The sequence below is a fragment of the Eriocheir sinensis genome, chromosome 29 (assembly GCF_024679095.1).
Source record: "Eriocheir sinensis breed Jianghai 21 chromosome 29, ASM2467909v1, whole genome shotgun sequence".
NCBI classification, from domain to species: domain Eukaryota; kingdom Metazoa; phylum Arthropoda; class Malacostraca; order Decapoda; family Varunidae; genus Eriocheir; species Eriocheir sinensis.
In genome coordinates this window covers 15780445-15800444 of record NC_066537.1, presented here as the reverse complement: position 1 = coordinate 15800444, position 20000 = coordinate 15780445, and the positions used below count along the sequence as shown (strand labels likewise).

Genomic DNA, 20000 nt, shown 5'->3' with positions numbered 1-20000 from the left:
CTCTCTCTCTCTCTCTCTCTCTCTCTCTCTCTCTCTCTCTAGGAAAACAGAACGGAAATGCACTAATCCATATACTAAGAACAGCGAGAAAGAAAGAAAGAAAGAAAGAAGAGAAAGATAATGGAAGAACGAACGAAATAGGAGGAAAGAAAGAGGTCAGAAAGTGAAAGAAGGAAAGAAAGAAATAGAAAGAAGGTATTTTCATCTATATACTATCGGTTACTAGATAAAGATTGATAAGAAAGAAAGAAAGAAAGAAAGAATCAGCGACTACACAAAGCTAAGTATATGTTTGTTTATCCAGGAGTTCAATAGCTAATTCGCATCTTTGACATCATATTTTAGTTGTTATCTTATTTTGAACAGCCTAAAATTGAAGTCAGGTGTATTAGCAGAAAGGTGTCTCATTTATATACCAACACAACTATTTCTACGCCTATGTAAGCTAAGTTAAGAGTTTATAAGCTAATTCACATCTTTGACATCATATTTTAGTTGTTATCTTATTTTGAACAGTCTAAAATTGAAGTCAGGTGTATTAGCAGAAAGGTATCTCATTTCCATACCAACACAACCATTTCTACGCCTATGTAAGCTAAGTCAGGAGTTTATAAGCTAATTCGCATCTTTGACATCATATTTTAGTTGTTATCTTATTTTGAACAGCCTAAAATTGAAGTCAGGTGTATTAGCAGAAAGGTATCTCATTTCCATACCAACACAACCATTTCAACGCCTATGTAAGCTAAGTCAGGAGTTTAATAGCTAGCTTTGACAACATTGAGGTAAGGTAAGGTAAAGTTGGGTTATATCTACGCGTTTTAAGTCAAGAGATCAAAAGCTTATCCATGTCTTTAACCTCGTCTTTTATTCGTTTGCTGACCAGAGTGGACGAAGAGGGAAATCATTGGTATCAGTATGGAGGTAAGATAAGGTACAGTTGGGTAATATCTATGCGTATGGAAGCTAAGTCAAGAGATCAAAAGCTTATTCATGTCTTTAACCTCATCTTTTATTCGTTTGCTGACCAGAGTGGACGAAGAGGGAAATCACTGGTATAAGTATGGGGGTAAGGTAAGGTAAGGTTGGGTTATATCTACGCGTTTTAAGTCAAGAGATCAAAAGCTTATCCATGTCTTTAACCTCATCTTTTATTCGTTTGCTGATCAGAGTGGACGAAGAGGGAAAGCATCGGTATAAGTATGAGGGTAAGGTAAGGAAAGGTTGGGTGCATACGGTACGCGGCCAAAACCACTAATCTTACGTCTTGGTATCGGAGGGACCACAACGACTTGGTGACTGAGGGACCCCAACACACAACACAGCCTTGCCTTTCTGGGCGAGGCTCTGGAGTCTGGAGTGGGTGCAGTCATACACTCATAATGGAACCGGTATAAGAAAGTCTTCCAAATTCCAATACTCATAAGTCCTCGCCATGAACTAATATAACAATACTCATAAGTCCTCGCCATGAACTAATATAACAATACTCATAAGTCCTCGCCATGAACTAATATAACAATACTCATAAGTCCTCGCCATGAACTAATACAATGTTATTACTTCTTTATGCTACGCGAGTGACTATTGATTGCTTCGAGTGTACTACGTTGTTGGTGATGTTTTTTTGAGGGTGATGTTTGAACTATAATAAATGCAAATAGACTTAGAATTGATTATACGTCAGCGAGAGAGAAAAGAAATACAGACATAGACACATACAGATAGAAGGGAGGGGAAGAGAGGGATGAAATAGAAAGAGGAAAGAGGAGGAAAGGAAGGGGAGAAAGGAGATGGGAGAGGGAAGAAGAGAAACAAAGTAGAGGACGAAAAAAAAGAAGAAAAAAAAGATACTGTTGCTAATAGGAGATGAAAAGAAGAAAAATGAGAAAAAGAAAAGCAGAAAAGAAGACGAAGAAAACAAAAATTAAATAAAATGTGGATGAGGAAGAAAACGGAGGGAAGAGAGAGAGAGAGAGAGAGAGAGAGAGAGAGAGAGAGAGAGATGGGGGGGCTATATATATAAATTAGGCCTAACTAGCAATCGGCCATTTTCCTTTCCTTCACAATGGCTACCTTTTTTCCCCTCGCCAAAAAAATTACCATAATCAACGTTTTAACCTTCACCCATTTAATATTTTTTCCCGGCCGCAAATTGTCTTAAAGGTGAGTAAATAATAAATGTTGAGAATTGCTTTTGTTTCATTCCACACACACACACACACACACACACACACACACACACACACTGATGATATTCTAACTTTTCCTCTTTTCCGAATTTAAATGAAGTTGCTGTTCTTTTTTTTTTTTAAGTATTATGAAATTTATGGTTGATGATATTTTTTTTTTGGAAGTTAGCCATTATCATTATTATTATTATTATTATTATTATTATTATTATTATTATTATTATTATTCTTTTCTTCTTCTTTTTCTTTTTCTTATTATTATTATTATTATTATTATTATTATTATTATTATTATTATTATTATTATTATTGCAACTGATAAAGCCACAACAGCACCATGCAATAACAATAACAATAATAACAATAATAAAAATACGACGTAGAAAAAATAAAAATAATACAATGACAGTAATATAATCATCATCATCAACAACACTCCCTCCCTCCTCACGCTTACCAAACACACACACACACACACACACACACACACACACACACTCTTCATCACACAAGTCAAACACAGTGATCGTACAGGTGAGGCGCAAGGCAGGTATGACGGCAGGTATCGATCCGTGGTTACCTATAATTTGATCCTTCTTGAGATGTGAAGTTGTTAGAGGAGTTATGAAATATATATGAGCATGCCAGTTCTTGTGCTGGCCAACTTCTTTATGCGAGAGTTAATGAGTACGTCTTCATTCTTTCATCCCATTCACTTCTTATGGTATGTTACAAAAATTAGGAAAGAAAAGTTCTTGTGCCGTCCAACTTCCTTATGCAAGAGTTAATGGGTGTCTTCATTGTTTCATCCCTAACACTTCTTATGATGAGCTGTTACAAAAATTAGGAAAGGAAGATAAGCAAGCCAATTTCTGTGCTGTCCAACTTCCAAACGCAAGAGTTAACCAGTATCTTCACTTCTTCACCCCTTTCACTGGTAAACTCTAGAGCAGCCTGACTTGATCGTTCTTGTGATGATAAGGTTGGTAAAGAAATTAAAACCAAGAATAAACTTGTCCATTTTCAGCTGTCCAACTTACTGATGCAAGAGTTAACCAGTTTATTTTCACTCACCCCTTTTACTGGTGAACTTAAGGACAATTTGTCTTGGTCGTTCTTATGATGAAAAGCTGTTGTGGAAAATAGGAAGACAATAAACCTACCCATTCCTTTGACGTCCAACTTCCTAAAGCAAGAGTTAACCAGTATATCTTTGTTCTTTCATCGCTTCCACTGGTAAACTCTGTGATCCGTCCCTGTGCTGTCCAACTTCCTAATGCAAGAGTTAACCAGTATATCTTTGTTCTTTCATCGCTTCCACTGGTAAACTCTGTGATCCGTCCCTGTGCTGTCCAACTTCCTAATGCAAGAGTTAACCAGCATATATTCCTTTTTTCATCCCTTTCACTGGTAAACTCAAGAACAGACTTTTTCATCTTAAACTCTTTCACGAGGGGAGAAACAAGACTTTCTTACCACAATGGATAACTCCCCTCGGCATCTTCCGCACCATTTATGTGGAGGCACGGAGTTGGAGTCCCTGGCCCATATTCTTCAACGTATAGGGCTCCCATTACGTCTATTTCCCAAGGCCACAGAGAAGACTAACCGGGTGTTCATGGATTGTCTCCCGTTCAAGGTGCAGAGGTCGGGTAAAACCATCACCAGGATCACAAAACAATCCATGAAAATCCCAGCAACTTCTACGAGGCTTTTCGAATAGGCGAACTGAGGCGCCCACACGTTTAAGAATTCAGGCTTTTGCCTTTTCAACTTTATTTTGTCCTTGGTCTGTCTCCTAAGTTAAAAATTCAAACACAATTGGACCACTCTTATGCTAAACGCGGAACATTACAGAATTCGAAGAGAGGGGAATAAACAGGAAAAAGAAGAAATTGGAAACGGTCACATATAACTGGATCGTCCGTATGATGGAAAAAAAGCTGTTACATTAATTACAAAAGGGAAAAAAAGAGGATTTGTTATAGAGGAAATTCAAATACAACAACAACAAGAATAGTAGTAGTAGTAGCAGCGGCGGCACCACCAACAGCAGCAACAACAGTATTAAAACAACAACAACATCAACAACACGTCCAAGAAATAAACAATAATGAGAGCAAGGCCAAACATACAATTTCTTAAAACATTCCTTAATAATAATAAGAGGAAAACTGAGGGAGCAAACACACACACACACACACACACACACACACACACACACACACACACACACACACACACACACACACACAGGTCAATATGCAGGTTGGTGGTTAGTGGTAGGGTAGGTATGTCTGTAAATGAATAAGTAAGTAAGTAAGTAAGTAAAGTAAAAAAGTAAGTGAGTAAGTATGTCTGTAAGTGAATAAGTATGTATGTAAGTAAGTAAATAAGTAAGTGAGTGAGTGAGTGAGTGAGCAAGCAAGTAAGTAAAGTAAGAAAGTATGTCTGTAAGTGAATAAGTCTGTAAGTAAGTAATTAGTAAGTAAGTCAGTGAGTGAGTGAGTGAGTAAGTAGTGAGTAAGCAAGTTGGTAGGCAGGTGGGTGCGTGGGTGGGTGGGTTGTGGGTATAATGGTCAGTAGGTGGTTGGTGGTGTAGGTAAGTAGGTGGAAGGGGAGGTGGATTGCACAGGTGGGGGTCCTTACCGTCAATTAATTTCAGCTGGACCCGCCGTGTGTAATATTATGCATGGAAAACATTATTATGATGATTGCCGGGGAACAGGAAAGGAAAGGCCATAACAACACGAGATGAGAAGGAGAGGGAGGGAGAGAGGGAAGAATATTATGACAAAATGCGGAAAAGCGCTTCATAAGAGGAGGGAAAATGAGGAAATGCAAGAAAACAACAAATTATATACCAAAAATGAGGGAAAAACATTATGAAAAGAATGAAAATAAACAAGAGAGGTAACAAAAAATGCGGAAAAGCGCTTCATAAGAGGAGGGAAAATGAGGAAATGCAAGAAAACAACAAATCATATACAAAAAATGAGGAAATGCAAAATAAAAACAAATCATATCAGAAAATAAACGAAGAAAAATATTAAAATACGAAAAAAACGAGGTGAGAAAAATAAAAAAAGACAAAAAAGGAAAAAAAACAGTGAATGAGAAAACGAAAGAAAAAAACATTACCGTCATCAAAAGAACCAAAAAAAAAAAAAAAAGTAACTGTTTAAGAGAGAGAAAAAAAAATGCAATAGTTAAACGAAAAAAAGCAAATCATAATAAAAGGGAAAAAACGAAAACACGAGAAAAAACATTGAACACAGAACGAGAAAAAAAACAATAAATAAACATAAATGATAAATAAACAAGCCAATCATACAAAGAGATTATGTGACCAATAAGGAAACCAACCAATCATGAAGGAAAAACATGGTGGTGTAAGGAAGAAAAAAAAGAGCAGAAAATAAAAAAAAAGGAAGTTACGAATGCGAATTAAAAACAAAAACAACAACAACAGCAAAAAAGAAACAGCAATCATCATTATCAATATCAAAAGGGAGACGCCAATATAAACAAGATGAAAAAAAAAAAAAGTTACATAGATAAAAATAGTGCACGGGGAAAGAGATAACAACAACAACAACAACAACAACAATAATAACAACGAGTGAGGAAAAACGGAATTAGAGATATGCTTTCAAAAATACAATTAGTGTGCCAACAACAACATCAACTACATCAACAAAAACAACAACAACGAGCCATTACAGGGGGGAGGGGAATATCAGATAGGGCAGGGAGGAGGAGGGAGAAGAAGAGGAGGAGGAGGAGGAAGATAATGAAGGAGATAGGCCGAATATATTTTTTTAGGCCTTTCCTTCTCTTCTCTCCTCCTCCCCCAGTCTCCCCCCTTCCCCCTGCCTCCCCCCCGCCCCTTGCTCTCCCCCGAACTCACTGTAGCGTCGCCATTCTCGGCAGCGGTCTGTAAGCAAGGAAAGACAGGTGGGTTTAGTCTTCCGCTCGCCAGGTGAGTCTCGTTGCCCCAGGTGACACGCTATCTCGGTTACTTTACTTGTATCTCTGTCTAATTACCTCTATGAAACTACTCTCTATTACTTGTATTTGTCTCATCTCTATCTATCTATGTTAATCTGTCTATTTGTATTTATTTATTTATATCTATTAAACTACTAAGTATCTATTTGTCTCATCTATATCTATATCTATTCCTCTATCTATCTGTATCTATCTTTACCGTCTCCTGAAACCAATCTCGCAGTATTCTCCATTTTATAAAGACTTTGCATGTATAAGGTTTAATCTCTCTCTCTCTCTCTCTCTCTCTCTCTCTCTCTCTCTCTCTCTCTCTCTCTCTCTCTCTCTCTCTCTCTCTCTCAAAAACGTACTCTTCATAGCTTAAAATATACAAAACTACTTAAAAACACTCATGTATGTATGTATGTATGAATATGTATGTATGCATGTATAAATATATAAAATTATGTATAAGTTCATACATGCATACCCGCCACAACGTTTCCCTTCAACCCCGCTTATTCACGCTTCTCCTCTTCCTCCTCCTCCTCCTTCTGCTGCTGCTCCTCCTCCTCTCCAGTGAGCCCTAATGAAGCACGGTGCTTACGTCACCAAGATTCATAATGACGCCATCAACTTTTCTTTATAACACGATAGGCCGCGGGGAGGAGGCACAGCGGGGCCGGAAAATAGGTCACGGGGAAGCTGGGAGGGAGTTTTTTTCCAGCAATTTATTCCCTGATGTATGCGTAGTAGTAGTAGTGGTGGTGGTGGTAGTAGTAGTAGTAGTAGTAGTAGTAGTAGTAGTAGTAGTTGTTGTTGTGGATGTTACTGTTCGTGTTCTTGTATAAATTGGAATGAAAGAGGAGAACGAGGGAAGAGGTGAAGGAGGAGGAGGAGGAGGAGGAGGAGGAAAGTTTGACCTGACCGACCTCACCTGACCTTACTTTGTGGCGAAGGGTAAACTCTCTCTCTCTCTCTCTCTCTCTCTCTCTCTCTCTCTCTCTCTCTCTCTCTCTCTCTCTCTCTCTCTCTGTGTGTGTGTGTGTGTGTGTGTGTGTGTGTGTGTGTGTTCCTCCTCTCGAAAATTTCTGTGGTTAGGCCCTACATCTCCTCCTCCTCCTCCTCCTCCTCCTCTTCTTCTTCTTCTTCCTCCTCCTCCTGCTCCTCCTCCTCTTCCTCCACCGGGCTATTCCACCTCCAAACATTGATCGCGCTCCCTCACCATACCCCCCTCCCACCTCCTCCTCCCTCCCCTCCCTTCCCTTCCCGTCCCCTTCCCTTGCCCAAACTTGCCGGCTCCGTGTTGGGGGGTTGGGGACGAAGGGAGGGGGGAAGGGGAGAGAAGGAGTGAGAAAGGTCATGCATGCTCTGTCCTCTATGTTCTGTCCCTTGTGGTGGTGGTGGTGGTGGTGATGGTAGGGCATGATGTAATGGTGGTGGTGGTGGTCTTGGTGGTGGTGGTGGTGTGCTGGGAATGGCGGAGGCGTGGTGAATGTGGTAGTTGTAGAAGTGATATGTGGTGGTGGTGGTGGTGGTAGTGGTTCGGTTGGTGTGGTGGTGGTGATGGTGGTTGTGGTGGTGGTGGTGGTGGTAGTGGTTCGGTTGGTGTGGTGGTGGTGATGGTGGTTGTGGTGGTGATGGTGGTATTGGTGGTGGTTGGGGTGGTGTGCTGGGAATGGAGGAGGTGTGGTGAATGTGGTAGCCGTAGAAGTGATATGTGGTGGTGGTGGTGGTGGTTTGGGTGGTGTTATGGGAACGGTGGTTTGGTGGTGGTCGTAGTGACAGTGGTGGTGGAGATGGTGGTGGCGCTGAATCAGGCTTTCTCTTTCTACTTATCATCATCACCATCAACATCATCTTCAGTTTAGTACCGTTTTAAAAATGTTTATAGATAAAGGATTCTTTCTTCTATATTCCTCCTCCTCCTCCTCCTCCTCCTTCACCTCTTCCCTCGTTCTTCTCTTTCCTTCCAATTCATACAAGAACACCAACAATAACATCGACAACAACAACTACTACTACTCTCCTTCCTCTCCGTACACCTCCTCCTCCTTTCCTCATCACGCCCAAGGACAAACAAGGACACACGGAGACTACAGAGGACCAGAGTCGCCATCTCCGGAGGGTCATATTCTTAAACATTCCAGCGCCCAAGTACAAACATTTAACAAGGCTTTCGTGGGATTTGCGGGCATTTCCAGGGGTAGTTTTATGACCCTGGTGGTAGTCTGACCCTTCCTCTGTACCGTGAACGTAAAGAAACACCTATGGAGACGCGTTTGACCTCTTATTTTGCCTTTAGAAATGATGGATGCAAGAGAAGGGAGCGTCTAACAATACCGACCGATCATTCCACCTCTCACATCAACTATTTCCAAAGGCCGTGAAGGAGACCACTTGGGTTCTAGTGAGTGTTTCCTTAGGTTCATGGTGTGGCATCGTTGATATAAATGATAAAACACCAGTGGACCGAATACCGAACCTTGTGCATGGGACCCCACTCGCAACACATCCCCAGTCAGATCTTTTACCACTGATTTGCACTCTTTGCTTTCTGTTGCTAAGTCATGCCCTGATCCAGTTCAAAACTTTACCGTCTACTCCGTGAGCCTTTAATTTAAACAACAGTCGGTGGCAAGGAACATTGTCAAACGCCTTAGTAAAATCGATATATTACATCACAGTTTTCATCTTTGTCTACTGCCTCAATTGATTTATTAAAGAAGGACAAGAGATAGGTGAGGCATGCCCACCTTTCGTGAACCCATGCTGCGAGTCGTGAATCAAGCTATACTGCTCTAGATGATCCCGAATGCTCCTGGCTATTATGGACTCCAGAGCCTTGCCTACAACCGATGTTATTGGGAGAGAGTTGGAAGCAGCTGACCAGTCCCCCTTTTAGAAAATCGGTGTCACATTTGCTACTTTTCAAAGGATGGGCACATAACTGAATCTATTGATATCTTAAAAATATCGGTTAGTGGGCCACTGAGTACCTCCTTGTATTCCTTCAGAACTCGTGGAAATATTTCTTCAGGACCTGGCGATTTATTTTTCTTTAACTTATCAGTCTCATCCTAGACTACCTGCCTGGTGATGAATATATACCTCAATTTGTCGCCATCCCTGCCCTCTTATGCCTGAACCCTCTTCGGAATGGTTGTTAGATCCTCTTGTGTGAAAAGTGTGAGGAAGTTTTCTTAACGTCTTATATTCCAGCCTTCTAGAAAGCCTTAGACACGAACAGTTCCTTAAGAAACAACAGTCAATGGGTGTAGGAGATAGTGTGCACAGTCTCGCCACGCTTAGGTGGCGAGAGGGGGCTCTGTCACGGCCTCACCCCATCCCCCCTCAGAACGCAAAGGATTGGCTGTGTGTGGGTGCGGCTTGGCCAATGGGAAGGCCTAAGAAAGGAAGTAGTTTTTTCAACTCCGGATACCTAATCCTTACTCCCACTGTTACTGTTAGTGTTATTGTTTTTGTTGGAATAGGAAGAAGAAAATAAAGAAAGATATCAGTTGGAGGAGGAGGTTATGAGATTGGCTAACCAGTAGAAAACACGAGTGTTACCCGATGGACAGACGCCTTTACGAGTGGCTCCCTGTCTAGTGCAGTACCGCAAGGGTCACTGCTGGGACCATTCTCTTTATCATATACATCAATGACTTGGAAATGAGACTAAGATCCTCCCTATTGAAAGAGAGGGTGGAACAAGACCTAAAAAGGATCCTCGGGTCTTGGGCGGCAAGGCAGAACAATAGCAGAGTGGAGAATGCCGATGGAACGCCAAAAACACAAACTTGCTGTTACTGTTTGTAGCCCCAAGGTGTTGCCTACCGCCAGACGTAGGGGGATCACCCTTCTGATTTGCCTCCTAGAACCTCGCGACGGATGACTGCGAAACCATCCGGAGTATTCAGTGGTGGCAGTAGCAGCAGTAGTTGGAGCCATGGAGGTAGGATGGGAGGAGAGGCCCTGCTCGCCGGGCGCTTTACCAGTATATGAGGTCTGTCAGTTCGGCTGGTGCCCCGCCCTCCATTGGCAAACACTCGCTTGTTACACTTCATTGTGTGGTGTTTACATGGAGGTTGGATGGGTATTACACACGTCTCATTTTATTTACCTTTTATTTAAGACATATATAAGTAATACATTAAAAAAATATACGTACGAAAATTATAATACTTAGATGACTATACGTACATGGAGATAGGGAGAGAGCGTGTGTGTGTGTTTGTGTGTGTGTGTGTGGGTGGGTGGGGGTGGGGGGGGCTGTGTCATGAATATGATCACTAAGATTAGAAAATATGTTTTACTGACATATGTCTGTAAGACTGCACTTAACCGCGTTATGGAAGTCCACTCTCCCCAGTGTAAATGTGAAGCTTTTGTGCTGCCATAATTTCTCTAAAAAGGTTCTCACTTGTTACACATATATCTATCACGTCGTCCGTAGGATATAATGACCTCCCTTTGCTTTTAAGATAGATAAGGCAGTGGATGGAGGAGGCCGTGGCGCCTCCCAAGGTTAAGGCGTCAGTACAAGCCTTGTAATGCAAAGATTCCCCAAGACTGTGCACGACGAAGCCGGCGATGCAGGCGTCAGTTTTGTTGAAGTAGTTTGATAGGTGCGAGGCACCGGGAATGTACACGTCATCATTTTCCTTTGCATTATCTGCATGCAGTTTTGTTATTTCACGTTTAACTCCGCTTTTCACAAGATAAGCGTTTATATATGTTTACAGAATGCTGAGGCACTGCATCACTATACTGGCTACGCACAGTTAGTATTGGTACAGTATTGTTACCACTCGCAACATCTCGTATATCACTGTGTACCAGTAACTTCTCACGGGCAGAAGAAAACTGTCTTAACTGTGGGCCTGCTACTGCATCCTCCCATGCACACGCTTTACTGTCCCATCTTGCTGTACAACCATACGCTGCGCAGACACACAGGGACGCTGACACGTCCATCCAGCAGGCTCAGTGTATGCTGAATGAATATTATGAATAAATGAAGAGAGCAGCCAGGGTGAGGTCAAATCTAGTGTATGGTCAGGTTCATGATCAGGCCAGACCAGTATGGCCGCCGGCCGACCAGAATCACCTCACTTTTTCCGCTCCTCGGCCAATCCTGCCTCCGTGGTGGCAGCAGTCGTAACAGTGGTAGCGATAATGAAATCAGACCAAGTTATGAGAAAAAAGGGATGAAAAACTGCTAGAGAAAGATAGATAAACAGGTCAGGAGGGTGTCAAGCGTCCTTCAGCCTGGCACGTGTAAGGTCATCGTGCACTGTGGACCCAAAACAGTAACCATAAATACAGCACGCGTGGGAAGCCTCCTCCTCCTCCTCCTCCTCCTCCTCCTCCTCCTCTTTTCGTTTTTCCCTCCGTTCTTTCCTCCCTAATATATTCTATAATTAATTTTCCGCTTTGATATATTACACTTAATGGTCCCTTCCCTCCCTCCCTCCCTCCCTCCTCTTCTTCCTCCTCCTCTTCTTCCTCCTCCTACTCCTCCTCCCCGTAACCTTTATAGGATTTTTAAGGTACAAACTCCCCCTCCTCCTCCCCCACTCCCTCTTCTCCTTTCCTAACCTTTATTTATCTATTTTTGGGGAAGAACAACCTTTCTCTCTTCTCTTCATTCTTCCTTCCCTTCCTTCTTTATCATTCTCTTCCTTCCTTCTCTATTATTCAGTTTGCTTCCTCATCTTCCTCCTCTCTTCTCTTCCTTTCTTGCTCCTCTTCTTTTTTTCTGTTTTCTTTTCTCACGTTCGTTCAGTTTTTAGTCTTTCATTTCATTCTTTCTCTTTCTCCTTTCCCTTCCCTTCCATCCTTCTCCTCCTTTCCTTTCCTCTCTCTAATTCCGTCTTCCTCTTCCTCCTTTCCTTTTGTTTTTGTTTTTGTTTTGCCTTCCTTTCCTCTTGCTATTCTCCTTATTCTATCTATACATTTATTTATTTCTCTTTGTCTTTCTTTCCCTTTCTTTCTTTTTTTTCCGTCTTTCTTTCTGTTTTCTTTGTTTTTTTTTCATTCCATCTTTCTTTTATATTACTTGCATTCTTATCTTTTTTTCTCCCTTCTCTTCCTTTCCATCCCTCTCGTTCTTCTCCTTTTCCTGTCTTAAACTCCCCCGCCGCCACCTCCTCCTCCTCCTCCTCTTACCCTCTTTCGAGACTAAAACAAAAGAAAACAAAAACTGAAATTAATATACAAAAGCACTATGGGTCGTACTCCAAGCTCTCCGTTACTAAGAAACGTCACTATTACCAACTCAGAGCACAAAGGCCCCTTCTAAACTGTTTATCGCATTCATTATTAACCTCCACTTACTCCGCTGTCAATTACCTTATTTTCTTGGTCTATTTGCTCCATGGATTTGCTGACAGAGATAATCAATATGTTGGGCGTAGCCATTGACTGTATAAGTGTTTCATAACAACCATGAAGGGAACAGCGTCTGGTTGACTGATATTATTGGAACTGATGTCAAGGGAATGAATGGCCTATGAAGGGAGAGCTTGTGATATGGAACTGATCACAAGGAGGTGGTCAATGAAGGGAGAGCTTGTAATATGGAACTGATCTCAAGGGAATGGTCAAGGAAGGGAGAGCTTGTGATATGGAACTGATCTCAAGGGAATGGTCAAGGAAGGGAGAGCTTGTACTATGGAACTGATCTCAAGGGAATGGTCAAGGAAGGGAGAGCTTGTACTATGGAACTGATCTCAAGGGAATGGTCAAGGAAGGGAGAGCTTGTGATATGGAACTGATCTCAAGGGAATGGTCAAAGAAGGGAGAGCTTGTGATATGGAACTGATCTCAAGGGAATGGTCAAGGAAGGGAGAGCTTGTGATATGGAACTGATCTCAAGGGAATGGTCAAGGAAGGGAGAGATTGTGATATGGAACTGATCTCAAGGGAATGGTCAAAGAAGGGAAAGCTTGTAATATGGAACTGATCTCAAGGGAATGGTCAAGGAAGGGAGAGATTGTGATATGGAACTGATCTCAAGGGAATGGTTAAGGAAGGGAGAGATTGTGATATGGAACTGATCTCAAGGGAATGGTCAAGGAAGGGAGAGATTGTGATATGGAACTGATCTCAAGGGAATGGTCAAGGAAGGGAGAGCTTGTGATATGGAACTGATCTCAAGGGAATGGTCAAGGAAGGGAGAGCTTGTGATATGGAACTGATCTCAAGGGAATGGTCAAGGAAGGGAGAGCTTGTAATATGGAACTGATCTCAAGGGAATGGTCAAAGAAGGAAAGCTTGTAATATGGAACTGATCTCAAGGGAATGGTCAAGGAAGGGAGAGATTGTGATATGGAACTGATCTCAAGGGAATGGTCAAGGAAGGGAGAGATTGTGATATGGAACTGATCTCAAGGGAATGGTCAAGGAAGGGAGAGCTTGTACTATGGAACTGATATCAAGGGAATGGTCAAAGAAGGGAAAGCTTGTGATATGGAACTGATTTCAAGGGAATGGTCAAGGAAGGGAGAGCTTGTGATATGGAACTGATCTCAAGGGAATGGTCAAGGAAGGGAGAGCTTGTACTATGGAACTGATCTCAAGGGAATGGTCAAAGAAGGGAAAGCTTGTGATATGGAACTGATTTCAAGGGAATGGTCAAGGAAGGGAGAGCTTGTGATATGGAACTGATCTCAAGGGAATGGTCAAGGAAGGGAGAGCTTGTGATATGGAACTGATCTCAAGGGAATGGTCAAGGAAGGGAGAGCTTGTACTATGGAACTGATATCAAGGGAATGGTCAAAGAAGGGAAAGCTTGTGATATGGAACTGATCTCAAGGGAATGGTCAAGGAAGGGAGAGCTTGTGATATGGAACTGATCTCAAGGGAATGGTCAAGGAAGGGAGAGCTTGTGATATGGAACTGATCTCAAGGGAATGGTCAATGAAGGGAGAGCTTGTACTATGGAACTGATCTCAAGGGAATGGTCAAGGAAGGGAGAGCTTGTGATGTGGAACTGATCTCAAGGGAATGGTCAAGGAAGGGAGAGCTTGTGATATGGAACTGATCTCAAGGGAATGGTCAAGGAAGGGAGAGATTGTGATATGGAACTGATCTCAAGGGAATGGTCAAGAAAGGGAGAGCTTGTAATATGGAACTGATCTCAAGGGAATGGTCTATGAAGGGAGAGCTTGTAATATGGAACTGATTTCAAGGGAATGGTCAAGGAAGGGAGAGCTTGTACTACGGAACTGATATCAAGGGAGTGGTCTAGAAAGAGAGAACTTGTATTATAGGCTTCAAAAATCTATCAAACAATAATAATAATAATAATAATATGTTGGACTCGACATATTATACAGTGTTGCCAATCTGAGCACGAAGAACCAGGTCGCAGTGTTGCCAGCGTCACCACTCAGGTCACTCTTATTGATTATTATGGCCCCGTGGTGGTGGTGATGGTGGTGGCGGTGGTGGTGGCGGTGGTGATGTGGAGTGTTGGCGTTGGTGGTGGTGGTGATAGTAGTGGTGGTGATGAAGGTTATATGTGATGGAAATGGTGTTGGTATGTTATAGAAATGTGGTGGTGATGATGTGGAATGGTGGTGATGATGTGGAATGGCTATGGCAGTGGTGGTGGTGTGGTGATGTGGAATGGTGATAGCAATAATGGTAATAGATAGCGGTGATGTGATGTGGTGGTGATGGTAGTGGTGGTGATAGTTGTGATGGTGGTGGTGGTGATGATGATGGTGGTGATGGAACAAAACGTCGAACATCCCACCTACATCTCCCACCTCCTTCACTATCCCTTCCCCCTTACACCTCCCCCCTTCCTTCCACTGCAAGCATTCCCACCCATCACCGCCCCTTCATGCATTCTTTAGGTTACAGAAACACCCTTCCCCTTTCTCCCCCTCCTCCACCTCCTTCATCACCTCCACCCGTCATATGTTCCACTTCAATCCATTAAACCCCCTCCACCTCCCCCCTCCTCCACCTCCACCTCTTCCCCCCACATTAAACTACCTCCACCTCCCCCCTCCTCCACCTCCACCTCTTCCCCCCACACTAAACTACCTCCATTAAGCCCGCTCCACCTCCCCCCTCCTTCACCTCCACCTCTTCGCCCCACACTAAACTACCTCCATTAAGCCCCCTCCACCTCCCCCCTCCTTCACCTCCACTCTTCCCCCCACACTAAACTACCTCCACCTCCCCTCTCCTTCACCTCCACTCTTCCCCCCACACTAAACTCCCTCCACCTCTCCCTTCTTCACCTCCACCTCTTCCCCCCACACTAAACTACCTCCCTCGTACCCCCACTTCCCCCCTCTCTGTAAGTTCCCCCCCCTCCCCCACCTACTGATATTCCCCTTCCCCCTTGTAAAAGAAAGGACGTCAGACCTATTCAATGCTTCCCCTCAATTCCCCTTCCACTTAACACCCCCCTCGCCTCCTCCCATTCCCCTCTCGCTTCCTCTCCCCTCCCCCAAACACCTACGAGTACCCCCTTCCCCTCTCCCTTTTCTCCCCTCCTCTTAACCAGTAAATTACCTTCATCCCCATTCCCGTCTTTCTAACAGTCCCCCTCTCCCATCTATCCCCCTTACTTAACCTCTATTAGTAACCCCATTTCCACTCTCTTTCCCCTTCCCTTCTTAACCACTAAACTACTTCCCTTCCCCCCTTTCCCTTTCCCAATTTCCCCTCCCCCTCCCTTTCCTTTCGACCTTTACAAGTAACCCCCATTTCCCCTCTCTTTTAAACAACCTCCCATCTCCTTCCCCTTCCCTTCTTAAACACTAAATTACTTTCCCTCCCCCGTGACCTCTCACCATTGGCCCTCCCCCTCCCTGTCCGTCCAACCTCTACAAGTAACCCCCTTTCCCCTCTCCCCCCCATATTTCCCCTTTTCCAACTCCTACAAGTAACCCCTTCCCCCCTCCGTTAAACAACCTCCTCTCCCTCCCCCCCACAACCACCACCATCATCACCTATTTCGATAAAGCACATCCCCCCCCATTTCACCCCTCTCTGTCCCCTCCAAATTACCCCCCCCCCTCACCCCTCCTAACACCACCACCACCACCACCACCACCACATAAATACCCGGGTTAATGAGAGTAATTAACCTCGTAACATTAGTCGATTTGTATTCTTCCTCCTCCTCCTCCTCCTCCTCCTCCTCCTCCTCCTCCTCCTCCTCCTCCTCCTCCTCCTCCTCCTTCGCCTCCTCTCCTCTTCCTCCTCCGCCACATAACCTCACATTAACCTATTTGTGTTATTGGCTCCTCTCTTCCTCCTCCTCCTCCTCTTCCTCCTCCTCCTCCCTAAAATGCGGTGGGTGGGTATGAAGGTGGAGGTGGTGGTAGTGGAGGAGGAGGAGGAGGAGGAGGAGGAGGAGGAGGAGGGTTTAGGTGGAATGAGACTTGGTGGAGGAGGTGGTGGTAGTGTAGTAGAGGTGGTGATGGTGGTGGAGGGGGTGTGGGGGGTAGGGTGTGGCATCAGCAGTGGGGTTGGTCGATACTAACCCCACCACACACACACACACACACACACACACACACACACACACCCCGACCATCATGCTGCTGGGAGAATTCGGTTCCGGTGCAGTGCAGTGTTGAGGCCCGTCACTCAGGTGGACTCATGGTTGGGGCAAGTGGCAAGGGCAAGTGGCAAGGGCAAGTGGCAAGGGCAAGTGGCAAGGGCAAGTGGCAGACGTTTTGATGTTCCCACGCCTACCACTTCTCGGTCCACCTCTTCCTATTTTGTCTCCCCGGCTGGAGAGATTAGCAGGTCATCACTAAGTTGAGTGACGGCCGACACCGCTTCTACCTGCACCCCTGCCATCAACTGCGACCTGACCCTTTTTTGACCTGGGGTTGACCTGGGGCTTAAACACCTGACCCGTCACCCGGAATACCACACCGCCTCCTTCAGCACTAACGCACTGCATTCCACCACCTCACCTCCCCCCCACCACCCCAGACCCCCTATACCCCTTTCACATTGTACTTTTTTTTTTCTATTTTATTTCAATATTGTATTTTTAACATGTATATTTTCAGCTTTACAGCTACAGTCACTTAATAAACCGTTTATTATTACACACACACACACACACACACACACACACACACACACACACACACACACACACACACACACACGGGCGGTCAATAGGATTCGTAATCAGTCAGCCTGTCAGTCATTCATGCAGTCTGCCAACCAATCAAAAGGCAGAAGAGGAGGAGGAGGAGGAGGAGGAAAAAGGACGAAATGGGTGAAAATGAGTGGAAGGAGGAATAGGAGGCATAGGAAGAGGAGGAGGAGGAGGAGGAGGAAAAGATACAAGGACGAAATGGGTGAAAATGAGTGGAAGGAGGAATAGGAGGCATAGGAAGAGGAGGAGGAGAAGGAAGAGGAGGAGGAGGAGGAGGAGGAGGAGGAGGATCATGCAGAATAGGAAGACAAAATAAATGACAACATGAAGGAGACGAAGAAGAGGAGGAAGAATCTGAGGAGGAAAATCGATGAAGAAGGAGGAAGAGGAAGAGGAAGAGGAAGAGGAAGCGGAGGAGGAAGATGAAAGAAAATATGGAGGTAAGGATGCTTGCCAAATGGAGGAGGATAAGGAGGAAAAAAAAGAGGAGGAAATGTAGGAAAAGAAGGGAGGAGAGGCGAAGTCAGGCAAGGAGGAGGAGGAGGAGGAGGAGGAGGAGGAGAGAAGAGGACAAACAAGGAGTATTAGTAAACGATAAACGAAGAAGAGAAGAAAGAGAAGAAAGATAAAAGAGAAAAAGAGGAGAAAGAAGAGAAGAGAAGGAAGAAGAGGAGGACGAAGAAGAAAGAGAAAGGAGGAGAAAGAAGAGAAGAGGAGGAAGAAGAGGAATAGAGAAGATGAGAAGAAGGAGAAAAGAGAAAAGGAGGAGGAAGAAGAGAAGAGGAGGACGAAGAAGAATAGAGAAGATGAGTAGTATTAGTAAACAAGAAACGAAGAGAAGAGAGAAGAGGAGAAGAAAGCAGAGATCAGAAAGAAGAGGAGGAAGAAGAGAAGTGGAGAGGAGGGGACAAGCAAGTAGAAGAGAGAGGAGATCAAGAAGAAGAGGAGGAGGAAGAGGAGGAGAGAAGAGGATGGGACAAGCAAGCGGAGTGTCACCTGAAGCAGCACAGGTAATGAGGTAATTAGTATGCAGGCGCCTCATCTCCGCGGCTCCGGGCAGGTACGGCAGCACAGGTAAGTACCCAGCGGACGAGGAGGAGGAGGAGGAGGAAGTAGAAGAAAAGAAAAGAAGAAAAAGAAGAGAGAAAAAAGAAGTAGAAAAGAAAACACCCCTTCTCCCCCTCCCCCATCATCCTCTTCTCCCCCTCCTCCACCATTCATCTCTTCCCCTTTCCCCACCATCCTCCTCTCCCCCCTCCCCCAGCCCCCCTCTCCCCCTCCTTCCCCCTTTTCCCATTCACCCTCCCAAAAATAAATAAGAGGACAAAATATGATGCCCCCAAAAGAGTTATCAATTTATGTTCAAAAGGCGTCTTAAAATTCGTAGTTCCCTTTTGAAAGGTTTGAATTCATAGGAAGGAGGAAATAAAGACGAAGGGTAGAAGTAGAGTTGTTAATCATTGAAAGGGATGAGAGTGGAAATGTTTTGTTTAACTCTTGCATTAGGAAGTTGGACAGTATAGGAACAACACATAAACGAAGGAGGAAATACAGGTGAAGGAAATCAGTCAGGTTGTTCCAGAGTTGATCAGTGAAAGGGAATGAGAGTGAAGATATGATGGTTAACTCTTGCATTAGGAAATTGGACAGCACAGAGACGAGTCATATGAAGAAGTAAATATACGTTGTTCCAGAGTATATCAGTGGAAGGGATGAAAGAGTGAAAAGATGTACAGGTCGACTCTTGCATTAGGAAGTTGGACAGTACAAGAACAGGGCATAAAAAGAAGAAAATAGAGGTTGTTTTTTATTTAACCAGTGAAAGGATGAAAGAATGAAGATGTACAGGTCGACTCTTGCATTAGGAAGTTGGACAGTACAGGGACAGAGATGAAGGAAGTATAGAAGGAAGCCAATCAATCGGTCCCAGATTTTACCATTGAAAGGGATGAAAGAATAGCGATAAATTAGGATGACTCTTGCATTAGGAAGTTGGAGAACACAGGAAGGGGCTTGGATAGAGAGCATTAATAATAGTGAAGGTAAGGAAGTTAAAGAAATGCTTGATAATATATAAATGACACTACAGGTAAAGGAAATATTAATAAGAATAAACACATGAAGACTAATATTAAAAAATGCAGTAGAGATGGAATTCAGTGCTCGTAAAATGCAAGCAGGAAAAAGAAAAAAAAAGAAAAGAAAGCAAAGAAAAATCCAGAGACGAAAATTAGAAGTGAAAAAGGAAAGAAGAAAAAAACAAGAGAATAAAAACAGGAGAAATAAAATAAAAATACTGGACAAAGAAATATGAAAAAGGGGAGAAAAATGCAAGGAAAGAATGAACGAAATAAAACGACCCTTGAAATGAATAAATGATAAAGGAGGAATAATAAGAGAGAGGGAGGAGGGACAAAATATAGATAAGTGAAAAAAGAATGCAGGGGAGAGTACGAAATAGGAAGAGAAGAAGAGGGGAAGAGGAAGAGGGGGAAGAGGAGGGGAAGAACACACGGAAGAGGGGAAGGCGGACGTAAATAAGATAATGATAAGAATAAGGGGGAAGGGAAGGTAAAGAACGAGACACAGAGAAGGAAATAGATAAGAACGGGGGAAAAGAAAGCCAGAAATAAGATAATGATGGTAATAAGGATTAGAAGAAGAAG

At 43.6% G+C, this 20000-nt stretch overlaps 1 protein-coding gene across 7 annotated transcripts in view; it reads right to left on the bottom strand.

The window, feature by feature from the left end:
* The window catches only part of LOC127005145 (sodium/potassium-transporting ATPase subunit alpha-like), a 152401-nt gene that overhangs the window by 66748 nt on the left and 65653 nt on the right, over positions 1 to 20000 (bottom strand). For 2 of the 7 annotated variants that reach the window (XM_050873767.1, XM_050873768.1), the window contains exon 2: positions 6103 to 6129. The exons of the other annotated variants lie outside the window; for them this stretch is intronic. In XM_050873767.1, coding sequence (XP_050729724.1) covers positions 6103 to 6129 — 27 coding nt within the window. The remainder of the gene's footprint in view (positions 1 to 6102; positions 6130 to 20000) is intronic. 7 annotated transcript variants of the gene reach the window in all.